The sequence below is a fragment of the Vigna umbellata genome, chromosome 4 (genome assembly GCF_029865625.1).
Source record: "Vigna umbellata cultivar VRB3 chromosome 4, Vumbellata_1.0, whole genome shotgun sequence".
In the NCBI taxonomy this organism is placed as follows: domain Eukaryota; kingdom Viridiplantae; phylum Streptophyta; class Magnoliopsida; order Fabales; family Fabaceae; genus Vigna; species Vigna umbellata.
The window spans coordinates 10,213,335-10,232,982 of NC_142168.1; the positions used below are offsets into that span (position 1 = coordinate 10,213,335).

The 19,648-nt window shown below is 29.8% G+C and overlaps 2 protein-coding genes across 2 annotated transcripts; both read right to left on the reverse strand.

The window, feature by feature from the left end:
- Window positions 1-6,747: 6,747 nt before the first annotated feature.
- LOC124828363 (1,4-dihydroxy-2-naphthoyl-CoA thioesterase 1-like) lies at window positions 6,748-8,257 on the reverse strand. Its single transcript, XM_047301637.2, has 3 exons — window positions 7,928-8,257; window positions 7,616-7,807; window positions 6,748-7,108 (listed from the first exon to the last, which is right to left on the reverse strand). Exons 1-3 carry the CDS (start codon window positions 8,057-8,059, stop codon window positions 6,956-6,958), a joined length of 477 nt encoding a protein of 158 aa, XP_047157593.1. The 5' UTR covers window positions 8,060-8,257; the 3' UTR covers window positions 6,748-6,955.
- A 6,943-nt stretch (window positions 8,258-15,200) lies between these two features.
- Window positions 15,201-16,861, reverse strand: EXPA5 (expansin A5). The gene is made up of 4 exons (XM_047301627.2): window positions 16,779-16,861; window positions 16,491-16,615; window positions 16,091-16,379; window positions 15,201-15,992 (listed from the first exon to the last, which is right to left on the reverse strand). The coding sequence occupies exons 1-4, from the start codon at window positions 16,844-16,846 to the stop codon at window positions 15,683-15,685; spliced, it is 792 nt and encodes a 263-aa protein (XP_047157583.1). The 5' UTR covers window positions 16,847-16,861; the 3' UTR covers window positions 15,201-15,682.
- Window positions 16,862-19,648: the final 2,787 nt, after the last annotated feature.

Here is a 19,648-nt window from a genome sequence, read left to right on the forward strand (position 1 = left end):
TTAGGAAAATGATATATATATTATATTAACATATGAAACGTATGATATAAATTGTTATCATAATATATATGTATGTATATTATTAAATGTTATGGAAATATAAGTTAGAAAAGCATGATATATATATATTATATTAACATATGAAACGTATGATATAAATTATTATCATAATATATATATATATATATATATATATATATATATATATATATATATGTATGTATGTATGTATGTGTATTATTAAATGTTATGGAAATATAAGTTAAGAAAGCATGATATATATATATATATATATTAACATATGAAACGTATGATATAAATTGTTATCATAATATATATGTATGTGTATTGTTAAATGTTATGAAAATATAAGTTAGGAAAGCATGATATATATATATATTATATTAACATATGAAACGTATGATATAAATTGTTATCATAATATATATGTATGTATATTGTTAAATGTTATGGAAATATAAGTTAGAAAAGCATGATATATATATTATATTAACATATGAAACGTATGATATAAATTGTTATCATAATATATATGTATGTATATTGTTAAATGTTATGGAAATATAAGTTAGAAAAGCATGATATATATATTATATTAACATATGAAACGTATGATATAAATTGTTATCATAATATATATATATATATATATATATATATATATATATATATATATATATATATATATATATATATATATATATATATACACACATATGTATGTAACTGGTGCATGGAGGGGATCTCACTCATTTTTCTTCTTCTGTTTGGATTGATTGATGTTGTTTGACTGCAGGATGTATGTATGGTGTTGTTGAGTAGTTGTAAAGCATATGAATGTGAACTACAATGATGTAATTGAGTATGAAGTGGACATCTCAGGGTGAGATGATTGAAAGTGATGTGTGGGGTGTTGTTGTTGTTTTGTATAACTGTATGGAGCTTTGAACTAGTATGTCTATCCCTACACTCGAAGCACTGTTCATGCTCAAATAGAGGAGAGCAGTGTAAGTGGGGAGAGTAGAGGGAGGTTCTCTTCTATAGTCTTAGAGTTTAAACATAGACAAATGAGGGATTTACCTTGCATAGTGTTGGGGAGTATCAGCTGAACTACGCAAGTGCAAAGACGACCAATAGTTCGACAATTATACCAATCCAGATGAGTCGTGTGAGTGTTTGAGTCATAGTTTAAAGTGGTATGCCTTGATTGTTCTTTATATGTAGCTAAGCACGATGATATTTATTGATTGAACTATATGATTATTGCTTGGTTATCTAGCTCACCCTTGCTTTCTTTGTTGTGTGCTACTTGTGTATGTTTTTCTTTGCGATGATCATCCACTTGGATGGGAGTAGATGTTGTTGAGGAGGTTCCCTTGGAGCAAGAGTTGGAGGATGCTGATGATGCAGTATAATATTTTTAGGATTTCTAAATTTAAGTTGGTGTTATTTTGAAGTACTCAAAACTGTTTAAGTTTAAATTCTGTCCTTTTGTGGATGACTGTAATATCAGCTACTAAACTACTATTCTACTCTAACTGTTCTCTTTATTGGAATGTGGACGCCTAAGTTATATGATTGTGGTTATTATATATTTGGGATGTCACACGTAACAGGCACACAATAGAGACAAAGGAATTAAACTGAGTATTATTCATAAAAGAATGGTTTGTGCAACTACAGATACAAAGGGCTTAACCCCCTCCACAGGACAAAGCCTATCAACAATCTAACTGCTAAAAGTCCCCTCTCCACTAGACTCTTATCATTACCCCCTTCTCCTTCAATAATCTTGTCCCCACACTCTGGATATAGCATCTTCTATGTCCCGCGCTATCCTTATGGCAACCTCCAATTCTTTTGGGTCCTGGATGCGGACTTGCTCTTTGATTTCTTCCCTTAACCCAGCCAAGAAAAATCCCAATGTCAGTTCCTCCGACAAGCCCTACGTTTGTCCCAATAACATCTCGAAGTTCCGAGTAAACTCCTCCATCGACCCCTCTTGTCGCAGCGTCGCTAACTGCTCGTACACCGTCCCCCGAAATCCCCATCCAAAACGGTTTATCAGCGCCACTTTTAATCCTGGCCAAGAACGGTTCTTGGTTTTATCTTTCCAAATCTTGAACCAATAGCTCGCACTACCTTCCATACTCATGTAAGCGAGCTCTATCTTATCTTCCTCCACTACCTTCTGTATGTCGAAGAAGCGCTCCGCCCTGTTAATCCAAATGTGTGGTTCTTAGCCTTCAAACCCGGGTAAGTCAACTCTTTTCCTCCAATTCTGTTGTATTCCCCCATTATCGCGCCTCTCATGGTTATCATTCACTAAGTTATTACCCCTTCGGAGCCTCCTCTTGATTATTCGTGCCTTCGCCCGTCAACCTCATCATTTGCTGCAGGTCGCGTCTTATCGCTGCCGTCTCCTCCTTAATTCCCTCTATCCTGATCTCCAAATTATATAATCTCCCCTCCGTGTTGCTCTCCATCACCGATTATCTCCCTTCTTGATCCGACAGGTCGGACCAATTGATAGGTTTTCAAAAGAGAAACCTAATCAAGAACCTCCAACACCATACGTAACACGCACACAATAGAGACAAAGGAATTAAACTGAGTATCTAACTGCCAAAAGTCCCCTCTCCACCAGACTCAGCCCCTATTTATACAATACTATCCTAACTGTCTTGACATCAGTTAGGCTAACTAACTTGTTTCCTCCTTCTCTCATATACAATTAGTCTCCTATCAGGTTTTTTAGTCCCTTGACTTTTATTTAAGCATAATACACAAGTTATTTATAGAAAGATGAAAGAAAGATAAGTAACATACAATTTGTATACATTGGATTATAATATGGATTTTTTTGTCACAGACCAAGAAAATAAGAGAAAAAACCGAAAAAGGTTGTTGAAACTAATCACTAATATGTATGAAATTAATGTAAGAACTTTTATAAATTACTTGTATGTAAGCTAAATTTAATTTTTAGAAAAAAATTATGTATTTTTTTCTTTTTTCAAAAATACATGAAAAAATTATCTAAAAATAGTACTATTTTTATTTACATATGAAAGACATGGATTAAGAATAATTTCAGTCTTTTAACCTAAATATCGAAAGATAGAAGCTCTTTTTTTTATGATCTCGATGGTGTGAAAGAAATTGAGGAAATGAAAGAGAAAAGAAACAGAAATACATGCAAAGTGAGATTGTTTGGTTAAAATAAAATAGACTGACAAAGGAGAAAAAAATATGAAAAATTTAAATGATTATCTGTTCAGTTGGAAAGAAGGGAAAAGTAAGGAAAATGGGAATTCAGTCACATTACAGATGAACTAAACTAGTAAGTTACAAAATACAGTTAGAGATTCTACTTTTGTGTGACAGTTTTAGAAGGAAAGTTTCTGTTATATATGTGCAGAGTTATGTGGTCAGAACTTGATATATTAGTGAACCATACATATGAACAATATGTTAAAAAGTGTGTGGTTATTATAAGGAAGCTAAGTAGATATTTAGCATTTTTTTGGTTCTTAAATACACTACACGAGATGATTAGAGATGATAGAAGATAAAAGACATCAAAATATAGCAAAAAGTATTCTCCTATCTGATGAGTTTTATCAGAGCACAAAGTTGGAAAACTGACATTCAAGTTACAATTTCCAGAACATGTTATCAGACAGAAGTATATCAGCCAGTCAGTTATGTAACACACAGTGAATTTTAGGATTTCAGATTGTTCTTTGTTGTTGTGTAAAGTTTCTTCACACATGATGCATGTTATATGAGTTTAAATTGTGTTTTAATTCAATGGTGACTATTTTTTTCTTGTATTGCCCATCAAACTTTAATGTGGTACAGAATGCAAGCAAAAAAAAAAAAAAAAAAAAAAAAAACTGTTCCAGAAAGCATGCCAAAGTGCAATTCTAGCTCTTCTGTCTACTTTAGTATATATTATGTTGTCCCCTTTCATTTTCTCAACAAAACAAAGAAGGCAAGCATCTCGTTTAAAACTTTCAGGCCTTCTGGTTTTGCTTTGAGAGGCATAAAGACTGATCCCATTGATTGATTTAAAGTCTGGTTAAATTTAAACATGTGTAACATGTTTCATGAAACTTATAATCTGTTTATAATTTGATTATTTTTTCGTTTGCTCTTAAAGATTGTGTTTGGTGACAACAAGTTTGGTGGTACGTAATGTTTAATCTATAACCAAGAATCGGTGGTTACATCTTTTTTATGGGTTTATGAAATCAAGAACATATCTCAAGTTACTTGAAAGGTCTCTTCAGTACCTATTGGCAAACTTATATTTTCTTCATTGATATTTTTTCTGCATTGGAGTTGTTGATGAGTCAGGTGTTCCTTGTCTTCTTTTGGTTGCTTGATATGCTTCATGGCAAGCATATTTTTTTCATCAGATTATAAGTCTGTTGTTGTACATACATTTCTGAATAAGGCTTGGTGAAAAACTTGGTGTTTTAAAACTAAACCAAAAGTTTGATGCGTTTAAGAAAAACTAGGATCAAGGAAAGATGATATGTGGCAATGTTGTATTTTTCTATCTGATGATAGGAAACTAACTAATTTGTATAATCAAATAATAACATAGCTTGTTTGTAACCTTCACCTTACTAGCACATCAGAAGTTCGAGTCCATCTCAGGCAGCAGGTGAAGTGACGTTAAACCAAATTTAATCTTGAGAGATATTTAATCCAAATTTAATTGTATCATCATTATATGTCAGAAGCTATAAATGAGTCTTTGGGAAAAAATAACTCACATGTAGGTAATATTTTAAGGTATCGAATAATGTAATGAGCAGCAACAAAATGAAGATGACAAAGAACATACATAAAGTGAAAACAACATACAAAATGTTAGGTCTAATAGTGGTTATGGAAATTGCATTCGCCTAGTCCATTGCTGATGAGAATTGAATGCTTTGTTCTGGTGTTTCTATACTTAACTATTTCTTTCTTCTGACACAAATTTTCTCTCTTTCTTTTGGTTAGATTATTTCAGATGCTTACTTTCATTGAAAGATATTTTCATTATTTTATTCTTAAGCTTCAATTATTATATTATGTTTTGAGAAGACTAGTTTTTGTGTATAACTTTATCCTGGTCCATTTATTGGTGGGGCTGATCTTTTATTGTGGAGTCACTGCCTTTTGCTCTGCTTTTAAATTTTAGAATTGGCAGTGTTGATGGGTTTAAATGCAAATTTAGGTTTGGGCAGAGAACAGTGATATATGTATTTGTTGTGTAAGATATATTGGGTTTTAAGACTGCTTCAACGTTTGCGCATACAACAGTGCTATATCTATTTGTTCTCTAAGGTATCTTTGGTTTTAAGATTCATTCAACGTTTGTGCACAGAACAGTGTTATGTCTATTTTCTATAAGAAAAATAGTATTTGATACATCTTAATTTTTTACTTCATGAAACTATTTTTCTCTATTTTTTACTTTGTTTTCTTTTTTAAAAAAATACAAAAATTTATATTTTTATAATCATTTTAATCTTATACTTATTTTATGTCAAATAAATATAAAAATATATATAATACTCTTACTTTTTATTTAAGTCATTTTACAATTTATTCACATTTATGTTATATCTATCAAAATTAAATTGGACCACCACAGTTAGGTATATCATAAATTTGTTGACTTCTATAATAACACTCAAAAATAATGTAATGATGATTTTTATAGGTGGCGTGTTTGCTTTGTAGTGTTAGTTTTTTTCATTCATATATTAGATTTTTTTTCTAACATAACATATTTATTTATTTATGAGATAGCACAGTGTAAATAATATTTATCTTAATAATATGATTTTTTTTAAGAGGTTAAAATTTGATTTCTGAAATGTTGAATTCTGATTTTGTTAACGGATTTTCGTTTAACATGTTTTTAATTTTTTTTATTTAAAATTTAATAAATAAATAATTTATTTTATATTTTAATTAAAATTTTAAATTTCAACAAATTTTTTAAATTACTTTTAATATAAATTTAAAAAATATTTAGTTTATTTTAATATATTGAAAATAGTAATAATAATAATATAAAATATGATTTAACATATTAAATCACACTAAAATATTAAAATAAATTCATTATTTATTAATTTAAAATTAAATAAAAATTAAGAAAATATATTAAATGGTTTTCTTCGTTAAACCGTTTAACATACTTTAAAAATTTTATTTTCTAATTTTAATTTTAATAAATAATTAATTTATTTAATATTCTAATATATTTTTTGAATTTAACAAATATTTTAATTTATTTTTATTATAAAATTTAAAAAAATATTTAGTTTATTTTAATATAATTTAATATATGTTATTATTTTAATAATATTTATGTCAATTATAATAATATTAATAATAATAATAACAACAACAATAATTGATTTAACATAATTTAATATATTCAATTATATTAAAATAACTCAATTATTTATTAATTTTAAATTAAAAAATAAAATTTAGAAAATTATGTTAATAGGTTTTTGAAATCCGTTAATATATATGTTAAATGTTTTCGGAGAAACTGTATTTTAAGAAATTTTGTTGCAAAAATTATTAAAATAAGAAATTAGAATTTAATTTCTGGAAAACTGAATTTTAACTTCTTACAAAACCATTCTATCATACTATCGAGGTAAATATTATCATGTGCTATCCTCGTAGATTAAAAAATAAATATGCTATCAGAAAAAAAAATCGCATATATTAATCAGTTTATAATCACAAGAAATTGTCATTCCATTTAAGCAATAAATTATTACAATGGTTTACATTTTGAAGCACCAGTGATGCTTTTCTTAGACCCTCAAAACAATCTTTTCCTCATTGTATTTCAGAAAAGAAGAAAGTTTTGGTTATGCAGAAGTAAATTAAACAGCAGGAATATTCACAGTCTAGAATACTTCCTGAGTGTTTCTGCTGCATCTTTTGCATTGTCTGGGACAGGCATGTTGGCGAGTAGAGTAACCCTTGACGATGATGTCAGAGATCTCTTTTCTTTGTTTGAAGGATCAAGCTTCCAGATTCTCACCTCCCATACCTGATTTCATGAAAAACTTAGATGGGAAACAAACTAATCTCAAACGAATGGTCTTAAAAACAGATCCTAAACTATACTTACAGGGTTATTAGTTCCAATCAATTCCTAAAGCCAGATTATAAATAATAATTCAACCTATCTTGGTATTTTATTTGTCACAGATGCCAATCTAAAAAAGAAATATTTGAAATCAAAGCTTCTATCATTTAATATTTAGTATATATTTCAGACAGATGTATAACTTGCTTGATAAAGAAATAAAAATGAACAAAAAAATACAATTTCATATACCAAGTTCACTATTTCCTCTTCTTTTTCCTTACCATGTTACCGACCATAGTGTCCCTACGGACTTTACTCTTTTGGGTCAACAACACGTGCACATTTATTCTAACCAGAAAACAAGAACATGATGAGGTAGTTTATTATCAATTAGTTTGATTTTTAGTCTATTTGATTGGATCTGTGGAGTAAGCCAAGAAGAAGAGAAAGAAGAAATTGAAATACCTGAATGGTTTTGCCAACATTTACAGGGGTAGCTTCTGCATAGACCATGTCACCAAGCACAGCACTTTTCAAATGGTTGATGCTGAGCTGAATCCCAGCCACTCTTTTGTAACCACCAGCTATGTGGGCACCTATGCTCGCAAGAGCCTCTGCCACCAATGCCGACACGCCTCCGTGCAGCACCTTGAAGGGCTTCACCATGTGCAAAATTAAACCATCAAGTTCCCATCTTTACTAAAGACAAACAAAAAACCAGAACAAAGTAAAAGGTTTCTTTTTTTTTGTGTGGTTTGGAGGAAAAGAAAGCAAAACCTGGCAGCACTTTTGTGTAACAGGGAGATAGCCAGATACTCTTTTTGGAGACAAATCTTGAATCTGAAATCCAATTGAATGGAGAGGAGCATCTAGTTCAGAAGTTTTTGATGATTGCTGCCGGTTTTCCATTTATCAGCAAAGTTCGATGAAAAATGGGTTTGGTTGGAATAAACTATGATGAAGAACTTGTCATGAGAAACAAGATGACAGCGGAAATCTTCGAGAGTTGGTGAATGGGACGAACGAGAGTTGGTGGTAGGTGAGAGAGTTTTTCACGTTGTGGAAGGTAAGCTCTAAAACTCAATTTCTGACTTTTTGGATATCTTTGCCATAAACTATTTCATATACTTTTAAACAGATAAACTTTTTATATTCATTTAATATTATCATTTTTTTTATCTTTTAAAAAAATACAAAAAAAATTCTTTTATGATTATTTTACTTTTTTTTAAAATGTGTTATAAATAAATATAAATTTATGTTACTTTATCATTATTATTTTTTTAAATCTTGTGATGATTTTAAAAATATTTGTGATACAGATAAAAAAATATCAACACAAATATAAAGATTATTTACCCTAAAGTTAACATTTTTAAAGTAAATTTAAAATGCGTTACCTGTACCATGTGTGAAAGGTACAACTAAGCTATCACCAATCTCTCACTGTAACAAGTAACAAATATTTTTTATGAATATTAGAAAATTTTAAATCTATATGGTAACTGCTGAATTTTTATGAATCTACGAATTAAGTAGCTACAAACTACATTAACTTTGTAATGTTTATTAAAACTTCAAATAACCAGCTATACAATAAAAATTATCAGCATAAATTGTGTCGATTGATTTTTTTTTAATTTAACATAACGTTTAATTTTATCCTCCTTCTATTGAATTTTATATTCTAGAGATATATAAACTTTAATAATTTAAATCAATTGTTGATTAGAAATAAATTTTCAAAGTATGCTTTTAAAATATACTTCGATTGAAAAGAACCGTGTGTAATCTACTAATGTGCTTTGGTTATGTAATTGAAAGTATTAATTCAAAATATTACTATTTAATTTGTACTTTTATTTTTATAATGTGATTCTGTTATGATTTTATTTCATACGAACTACTTTGTATTTAGATTGCGATATTATATTTTCAAACGTTTAAAAGATTTCTTATCTGTTTTCTGATGTGACGTGTAAATTCAAGTAATTTTTTGAAAAATATACTTAAGAGATAATTGAGGTTTTTTCTAAAAAGAAACAGTAGAATATTCAATCTTCCATGAGTTATAGGTATTTTCTGTTATTGAAAAATGCAACACTATGTGGTATTATTGTATTTTAAATGTTGGAAGGATATAACAGAAAATTCAATACATTTTAAAAAATATGAGGAGATTAAAATTCGTACTAAATATCCAAATAAAAAAAATGAATATAAGTCGTCTTGTCATGATAAAATCATGTTAACTTGAAATTTGAATTAATTAATTACATGAAAAGAATAAAAAACATAGAAGTAAGTTCTTTTTTCGTTTTTTTAAAAAATCTAGGAAGTGCAGTCAAATTTATACTTTTATTATTTAGATGAATTGACCAATTATTTCGCAAATTGAGATCGAAAACATCACTTCTAATTTAATGCAGGTTCGCCATATAAATATAATAGATACGGTTGACTACTTTCGTAATCCATCAAGTGTTTTTTAATATTTAGCAATTTTTAGCTAAAAATTAAATATTATTTAACAATAAGCCAATTCTCATTGAGATAAAGAAATTCTTAACGTGTGATCAAAATATTATAAAAATATTATAAAGTTGCTTACCAGAGAGAGGTTGTCTTGTGCCTTTCAAATATCACAAGGTTAAACATGCGTTGGACTGCAACTTCTTAAGCTGGAAGTTTCTTATTGCACAGCCATAAATATTTTCCTACACCACCTTGGATTTCTTTATGCACTCTCACATATATAAAAGAAATTTCCTATTTTGTCATCTACCTTTTATATTGCGTAATCCGAAAATTAAAAATAAATTTTGAATTCTGCAATTTAAAAGTAAAAAATAATTTATGAATTGTATAATTTGAAAATAATTTTTTTTTAAATGACAATGATTTTTAGATTATATAATTCAGAAGTCAAAATATTTTTTTGAATTATATAATTCATAAATATTTTTTTAATAGAAAAAATGACTTTTTGACTGCACTCTGAAAGTTATTTTTCACTTTCAAATTATGGAATTTAAAAGTCAAAAAATATTCCTAAATTATATGATTCAAAAAGGGCAAATATAAGAAAAAGTGTATAAAGGTGCAAAAAGAAAGTTATAGAGACATTGAAAGAAACTTTGTCTTAGGTTTTAATTTGAATATAACCCAAAAAGACAAGCGACAGCTTCATGCGTGTTTGAGCTCTCTTAAGCAAATAAAAAATATGGGAACTTCTTTCTGCACCTCTCTATTTTCTTATTGCTCTCACATATAATATTATATCTCTATTTTACCCTTCAATTAAATTATATTAAAAACTCTAATTGACTAATATCATTTATTCTTCCTCTTCTTCTTCCATGAGCAGAGCGTTGCCCTTCCCCATTAGCTTTTCATTGTTCTTTCTCAAAATTCAAGAACCTTTCTTACCAGACTCCTTCTTTCAACTACATTTGAGTTTAAGAAGCTCTCCTTACCATTCTCCTTCTTTTATCAGTATGCGTCCTTACACCTTACCCCATTTTCAGGATAGGATTTGGATTGTTTATTACTAGTGTCTAGACATGTTAGTGTTTGGCTAGGAAGAAGAAGATGTCCTAAGAGCCCTTAATAGACTCCATGAGCTCACAAAATGAAATTGTGCTTCCAAATTACAAAAGACCTAGTTTCCTTCAAGAAAACTTGATTAAATAGAGCATTTTGACACATCAACAAAGCCATCGCTCAACGTTTAGGCTTTGACGATCAACGCCAGCCTTTGTGGTAGCCCTAGATGCTCTCTAGAAGTGTGGCGCTCAGCGGTGAGAAGTGACGCATAATACTGGAAATCCTAAAAGCTCTTTGTAATTACTTCACTTAAAGCTAAGAGGTGGCGCTCAATGCCACCTAGGCTTCTAAACTTCCACCATTTTATTGATCTTCTTGCTTCTTCGGGTCACCAAAGTTATTCGATGTGGCAGAAGATCTTCCTAACACAAAACTATATACAAAAAGAGAGGATTATAGTTATATTACACAAGTGTGACCCAAAATAAGAGTATTTACAAAAATTTAAAAAAGTGAGGATTTAAGCATGTAATAAGTTAAAGGAGAACTTATTTTGTTACTAAAATGAAGCGCAATAAATGGTAAAAATTATCATTATCAAAGTTCTCCCACTCTTCCTCGGGTCTTCTCTTCCATTCATGGTGATTTCCTACCTTCTAGGGATTGACAAGAAAATGGGCTACAAATGCGAGATGTGAATGCAAATGGGAAGCATATGCAGCTTTGAACAACTGCTTGATGTCTTAGAAAAGAGTTTTCCTCTTCATTTTAGTTCCGATTTCTTATCTATTTCTCCTCTATTTGTAAACCCTAGGTTCTCTACCTTGGAGAGTCAACCCTATTTGTTGAGATTAAATGTAATGAACTAAATTATTGTTTATTTTTGTGTTGTTAATACATGTATGTATGTGTGTGTGTATATGTATGTGTGCATATATGTATATATACATGTATGTATGTCTGTGTGTATATATGTATGTATGTATGTATGAATGTGTATATGTATGTATGTCTAATTCAACTTAGTATTTGAATTTTGTGTTGTAGTGACTTTACAACCAATCGTTTGTTTGTTGGTTCTTGATGTATTGAAAAATGTCTTTTGACTCTAAACTGAAATTGTATACCTAACGAAACTCGTATCTAAAGATAAAATATGTTTTCTTAGTAATTTTAATATTCTTAAACTTGATTCATTGTTGCTTGTTGAGGACTAAATAAATTAGAATTTATGAGTTGAGGCTCAAAATGGCTAATTGTAGGATTTGAGTAATGTTATGAGTTTATTTTATTCTGAAATTAAAATTGAAATCTATGTAAATATACGATAATGTAATAAATAAAATATAGTAATGACATGTAAGTCCTACAAAAATGAGTTTTTGGAATAATACATTGTATAATCCCTTTTAGTATTCAAAAATTAGTTTTATATTATGCAATATTAGAAAATGACCATTAAACTTTACCATTCAAAAATTTCTTTTTATGTGAAAAATATTTTCAAATTACGTAATTTAGAATACAAATTATACAATTTAGAATTGATTTATATAAAAGTAAGTTAAGAATTATTCATTATAAAAGTTTTCTATACAAAAAATAGTCTTAATTGTGCATTCTTAACAAATGTTTTACAAAAAAAAAATAGACTTTTAAATTGTATTATGTTAAAAGTTTTTTTTATGAAAAATAAGACTTTTAAATTCTGTAATATAAAAGTAAAAACAGATTTTTTTTTTTTTATTGTACAATGCAATCCAAAAAGTTTACCATGTTGCAAAATGTAGATTTTTTTTAAATTCTGTATTTTTTTTTAAGAAAACGATAAGATTGTGTTACCTAAAAGTCAAACGATTGCATAATTTAAAGTCAAAAATACCTTATGAAAAAAAAAATCAGTTAAAAGATACTGTTGATATTTAAATTTGCAAAATCCGTAAAAAAAAAGTTAAATCAGAAGAATAAAGTGCGAATTTTTCATATTTTTGAATGTAAAAAGAAAGCATGGAGGAGAGAAAGAAATTTTCTATTATTAAGAAAAATAGACGGACCCACATTCCTAAAAAATAAAATTCCAGTGGTTAAAAAATCTAATTTAAAAATCTCTAAATTTAGTGTAAAATTAATTCTACACTATCAATATACTTCTTTCGTCACGTATTACTAAAGATAGAGTCTCATATTTTCATTCATGAATTTGCTCGTTTACTCAATATTTTTCCCGTGGAGTGTTACTTTGTTTGGATTAGAATAAATCAATAACTTCATTTTATATATATATATATTGTAAACTAATTTATTTTGATAACATTCTCACCTTTTTTGTTACTATTTTTCTAAAAACAAACGACATATTTATAGTAAAAATATACATTTACAAAGTAAACAAAGTTAAATGTTGTATAATAGCGTGTAAAAGAAAATCGTTGAAAAGATAAGAAATTTCAGAGACATAACATAAGGCATCTCAATTAGATGAGTGATTGGTGGTCAATTTAATTTTCAGTGGGAACACCAAGTGGATTCATCAAAATGGTTTTGACCATAAAAGAGAAAATGATGCACTTTAAGTGTTAGTGATTGGAGATATAAATGGTCAAATGGAGACAGCTATGGATGTTTGACAAATAAATTTGACATTTAAGCATTCATCAATAACAAAATGAAATTCTTTCACATTGCATTGTCTTCTTCTTACTTCTACTCTTTTAATTATAACCAAAAAGTGTACACTTTTTTTGTTTTTCCTCCAGCTCTGTAATTTTTATTTTTTAAATACATTGAGTGTAAACTGAAATTTTGATCTTTTGTTTTACTTATTCTAATCACACACACAATCACATTTCATGGTACTTTCTCAGTCCCAATTGCACAAAATGTATGGAGACAAAAGTTATCATTAAATTTCATGAATCATATAGTCACAAAAATTTAGATCCACCATTTGATAACAATATAAATGAATTATGTCATTTAATTCAGACTTAATTAATAATTTGTTCTTTATATTTATACATATTTTTTTTATCTCTTTTATTAAATTAGTGTTAACCACATTAGAAAATAAAACTTATGTCATTTTTCTTCTCAAACTCTTTATTTTCTTTGAGACGACACAATTCCATTATTGATCTTATGACATCTACAACCATTATCATCTTGACACAAATTTGATAAAAATGAATAATAAATATTAAATTATTAATTAAATCTATAATTTATTTGGTATTGTTTAACAATAAGTGTCTTAAACATGTAGAGGAAGCTTTAGAATGTTAATAAACAAATTGTGTTTGTTTGATTCAATGTTATCTGTTATTTAGTTGTGTATAAACTTCATGTCATTCTTAAAACTTAATCAATAATTTAGTCTTCTAATTTGTTAGTTTGATTTATTTTGATCTCTTTATTATTTTTTTTGTTCAATTTAGTCTTTTTATTATTTAAATTAAACATTTTAAAAATCAATAAATTAAATTGAATCCAAAAATAAATAAAAAAACACCAAACCATCATACTAAACAACTAACTAATTAATTAAGTCAATTTTTAATAAGTGAAGTTGTCCTTATTCAATAAGGTGAGCTAAATGAACAAATAGATAATTCATAAAAACAAAAAAGGTGGGGTCAATTCAAGTTGTTTTCATAACTTAGCCAAGGCAATGTAGGGCCTGGACACCTCTATCCACCTTTTTGAAGTATCACTTTTTTCTTCTGCACACTGCTGTAAAGTTCACCAATTTATTAGGTTTAATTTTCATTACTTACAAAAAAATCAGTTTTCTTACATAATGAATCTTGGCGAGATTGGTGCACATACCTATTTTTCTACGACTAATGGATGTTTTGACTCATTACAGAACAACCAAATCCATCGACTCTGTTTATTTATACTTCATACTTATTTCATTTCCTTCAAAATAAGGAGAATTTGACTTTTCAGAAGTCATCTGACAAAAAGAGAAAGATCCAAACACCACTTTTTTTTTATGCTTGGGTAAAATCTAAGAGGAAGAACAGTAACATGGTTGCTCTGCAAATTGTGAATGATTGGGGTAGTACGTGTTACTAATCATTTTCAAGTAATTTTCTATATCAGTAGATGTGGTTAATTTTGCATGTCTGTCCTTGGACTAAATTAGAGGACTTTTTGGCCCAATTCACATGAAATGAAATTATCAAAAGTTGCTGTGGAAATTATAGTTTACATTTTTCTTGTTTAAAGTTTGGAAACTAAAAATAGTTTTAAAAGAATGGAAACCGAGATCCAATACAGACTTTGAAAATTGTTTTAAGGACAATCCACTTAATTAATGTTGACTGATGAATACATGAACGCATCATTACACACTTTTAGGCGAATGAAATAACTCTAACCACTGTTTATTTAGATTGGTTTTAGCTATGAAGCAGAAAGCAAGAAAGACAAGAGAAAAATGAAAGGAAAGAAAAGTACAAAAGCTGCAGACATGATACTTTATACATGCAATAGAAGAGGGTAACGATGAACACCGTTTGTTCTTTACTTTGGCCAATAGGACTTAACCAAAACAAATGATTACATCTGGTTCACGAGAGATCAGAGCAGAAACCTGAATCACTCATTCTGTCCACCACACTTAAAAGGAATGCATGCAAGTGTTCCTTTTTATTAAGCCGTTGAGGCATAACCATTCTCATTCATTCAGCAGCAACTAAAGTACAAGGACACATTCAAGAATCTTTCTTACAATTTTTCTTTCTCAACACAGCAAGGATTCCATTTGCTGAGGCATAGCATAAATTAAGCCAGCACATCTCTGCAAATGCTTGCTATACATGTAAATCAAATCATATATATATATATAAAGATGGGACTAAATGATCTTGATATTTAGCCCACAACACTAATATCCCTCTACTATACTCCGGTGTAACTAGGTTCTTTGACCTGTAATATTCTTACTGAACATTATTCAAAAGGTACTCATTTAAGGGTTGGTTAGTAGTTGAACTGCCTTCCAGTGTAGGTCTGCCCAAAGGACCAACCAGCTGGAGCAACATTGTATGACACCACACTGTGTCCGTTGCCAGTGGTAACTACAAAGGAAAGGCTTTGGCCATTCAAGTAGGAGTTGCTTTGCCAGTTTTGCCCCCAGTTCCTAGACATGGCTTGCCATCTGGTTCTTGACCCTTTGATGGACACAGAATGCACATCACCGGCACCTCCAACATTGGTCACAAGGACTAAATTGAAGTAAGAGTGGCCATTGATGGTAAACCTGATTCCACCCTTTCTCCTGCATCTCACCCTTCAAAATCCATGAACAAAAAAATCTCAGCTTTAAACTTGACATCGACATAGTTTCGTTTGTGGTAAAGAAAAAATGAGAATAAATGTTATAGTTACCTTCTGTATACTACAGGAACAATTCCGGCCCTATATTGAGCAATGTGCTGGAAAACAGGTTGAGACAGATCAAAGTGGTGTTGGGGAGGGTCACACCAACCACCGGGTGGACAGAAATTTGTGGCAGTGACAACGATGGATCCAGGAAGACACCATTGTGGGTCATTCACACATTTGATTTCAAAGCATGCACCACAGCTCAGACCATTGTTGAACAGTGCAGTGCTCAGTGCTGTTGTATCGGTTCCATAACCCTGGCTATACAGATTTCCATAACCACAGGCCCCTCCTGCAATTTGAGAGATATACACGTTACTGTACGTTGCTAAAGCTAAGAAGCTAAAGTATACACTTAGGGTAAAAACGACAGTGTGAGTTACATTTGTGCAGAAAAACATACCCATTGTCCCAGAAGCGTCACCTCCTCCATAGAAAGTGGCGTGTGCATTGGTCCAACCCCCGTAGCCCTTGACATGTGACACCATGTAGAAAAGTCCCAGAAGAAATCCAAGAAGAGCCATTTCCCTGCATAAACGAATCATTGGAGTATGAATAAGTGAGGATTGTACAATAAATTCTGATTATTTAGAAGTAGGTGAAGAGGTAGAGTAGTTAATAGTGTGTAAAAAGTGAAAGAGAAGATGAAAAGAGAGTGAAAAGGAAGAGAATCAGTTCAAAGAAGCTGAACCTTGAAGGAAGTTGTTTGTGGAAATGGAAGGGGAAATTGGAAAGGAATAAATAGAGGAGAGTCAACATCAACCTGACAGACAGATAGACACATTTGAGCTGTTGGGACCATGGAAATGCTGAAAACTGTGAGAGAGCAAGGGATCTAGGGAATCTGGTTTGTGGAAAACTATGCTTTTTTAACGGGAATGTGAAAGCAGTTTCATACAATTCAAATGGAATTCGAGTCCACTATAGGAGGCTATGGATTTAAGATCTTCTTTTCTTCATACTAAACTAACTTGCAAATTGCCTGCAAGAGAAAAAAACACACACACACACAAGTTTTACTGCAGTAGAATTAGTCCAAACAAGTCACAATCTGTTTCGGAAAGCAAAAGTTACCTTATTTCCAAAGCCCTTTTTTCTTTCACCTGAAGCCTTTTCAGAAATGAAACAATAAAATCTTTCTTGTGGAAAATGACAAAACCTCTTTAGATGAAATTTTTGTCATCCGAGAATGAAAGCATAGATTAGCTTGTTAAAGTATAACACCTGATCCTGAAACTGAACATGTTCCACTTATAAAAAGATAAAGTGATGAATTAAGTTTTTCTTATAAATTATAATTATGCATAAATTAAAGCGAGTAAAATTTATTTTCTTATAAAAGTTAAAGTTCATGAATTCATTCTAATTGTTACATTTTTGTGCTTACTTTTTCATGTATTAATGCCAGTTGACAAGTTTATCCTATCAGTGTCTAATTATGTACTGATACCAGAATTCAAGCCATTAAATGTAAGGAATAGTTACTAATGATTACAAGGGGAAAAAATTCTCTGAAATTACTCTTGTTTTGTCTTGAATTATTAGCACAATTTGATGCATGGTAATAAATGTCACCCAAAGTGTCAATGAATAAGTGGTGGTAAAAATTTGAGTATGACTATTTATCAGATAACAACAAAGATAACGTTCTTATGAGTGGCATTTACACATTGGATGCGAGGAAAGGCGTTTGTCAACTTTAAATTGCAATATGACAAAACCACAAACAGTGCAAACAGTGCATTTGATTTGCTTCTGTTATCCTCAGTTACCAATGCAAGAATCCCAACTTCAACCTCAGCCTTACATTCATTCAGCTTCAATGATTTTTCTTCATTTTAGCATCAAGAAGCAATTAATCAAGATGCAGCAAACATAACCTACAGGGTACGATCATAATCAATATATTATATATACATATGTATATATCATCATAAATTCATAATCTGTTTGAAAGATAAGAAATCCGTATATATTGTACCTTTAACCTGTGTGCTGTGGCCTAATAGAAGAGGCCATTACTCATCCAGAATCTGCAAAGACACGATGTTTGGCTGGCATGCATGCAAAGTTGCTTAGACATTAAATACAAACATGTGAAATTTATTCATATCTGCAGACACAAGTACCTACTTAATTGCCACACACCACAAAAGCATTAAGCCTAAAAATGAAACGCGTTGATGGGTTAGCTCATGTTTATTCCAAGTGTAGAAGTTACTCGGTGTTAGTCTGAATAAAGCATGGTTACCCAATGCCATGGTTAAGCAATAAGAACCCTATACTGTTTGGGATATGCATGTAATGCAATGTAATTAATGTATCCATAAGATGATAGTTAAATAAGCAAAAAGAGAGGTTTTAGGTTGGCCATTGTGATTCGTTCATTTCGTCGGCAGAGGATCACATATGAAGTGGGGTCTAACTCATACAATCTTGCTATTTTTTCACATGGCAAGACAAACCCTTCTTGCCCTACCACACAACCTCAACTTTATAGGATCTTTTTTGACGTTTATGTGTGCATCTTGTAACACGTTCTCTCTTGTATACTTCCTAAACTTTATCTACAATTCACAGTCTATAAATAACAATCATACTTTAATACAGATTCTTTTACAATATTTTAAGACCGTACACATATATTTTTTTTATTAGGTTTAAAATGTGTTAATACAAGTTGAACTTTAAGTCTAATTCAATCCTACAAATATATATATATATATATATATAAATATCGCTAAGACAGACTTTAATCATGCTCTGATATATGTTAAAAAATGGACTTTAAACATAACTTAACTCCACAAAATCGGTTTGTAAGGTGATGTTTTACACCTTACTTATATATTATAATTAGTCTTATCTTTAATTCATGTAAGACTTCCAATATATGCCAACACAACAACAAATTGTGGACCAATAAAAAATGACACTTTGTGTTATATCAAAATGTTGTAAAAAGAATTTATATCAAAATATCTTTTTTCATATATAAATGTAATTTTATTTTATAAATTAGTAAAATCTATCTTAAAAGTATGATAAATATGTTAAAAATCTTATATCGACTAAAAATAAAATTAATTAATAATTTATGATTAAATATAAATCACAATTTACAAGCTGTATTTAATTTAGGGGTAAAGTTTCATAGCTCTTAACCTATACTCCTTTAAAGTTTGGAAAATATATTGAGAAAAAAAAATATATTACATCTTGGAAAGATAAATAGGACTTATAATTTTTGTTTGGCATAAAGAGCATTGAGAAGTTATAGAATAATTGCATGCATAGAAGTTTGCTAACAATATTTATGATTGGAATTTAGAGGAGCTTTTTGTCCCCTCTCATGAATATAGTAACGATCCAATAAGTTCCCTATATGTGTGATATGCTTTGATATTGTTGATAAAATATGAAGATGAGTGAGTTTGATTTGTTGCCATAATAGTATAGAATGTGTAACAGGGCTTGGCTGAGTGTCGGTTAAAGTCATTAAATAATGTGAAAGGACACTTTTTGTTAATAACGTGAACTTTTGGTAATCACTGTTTAGAG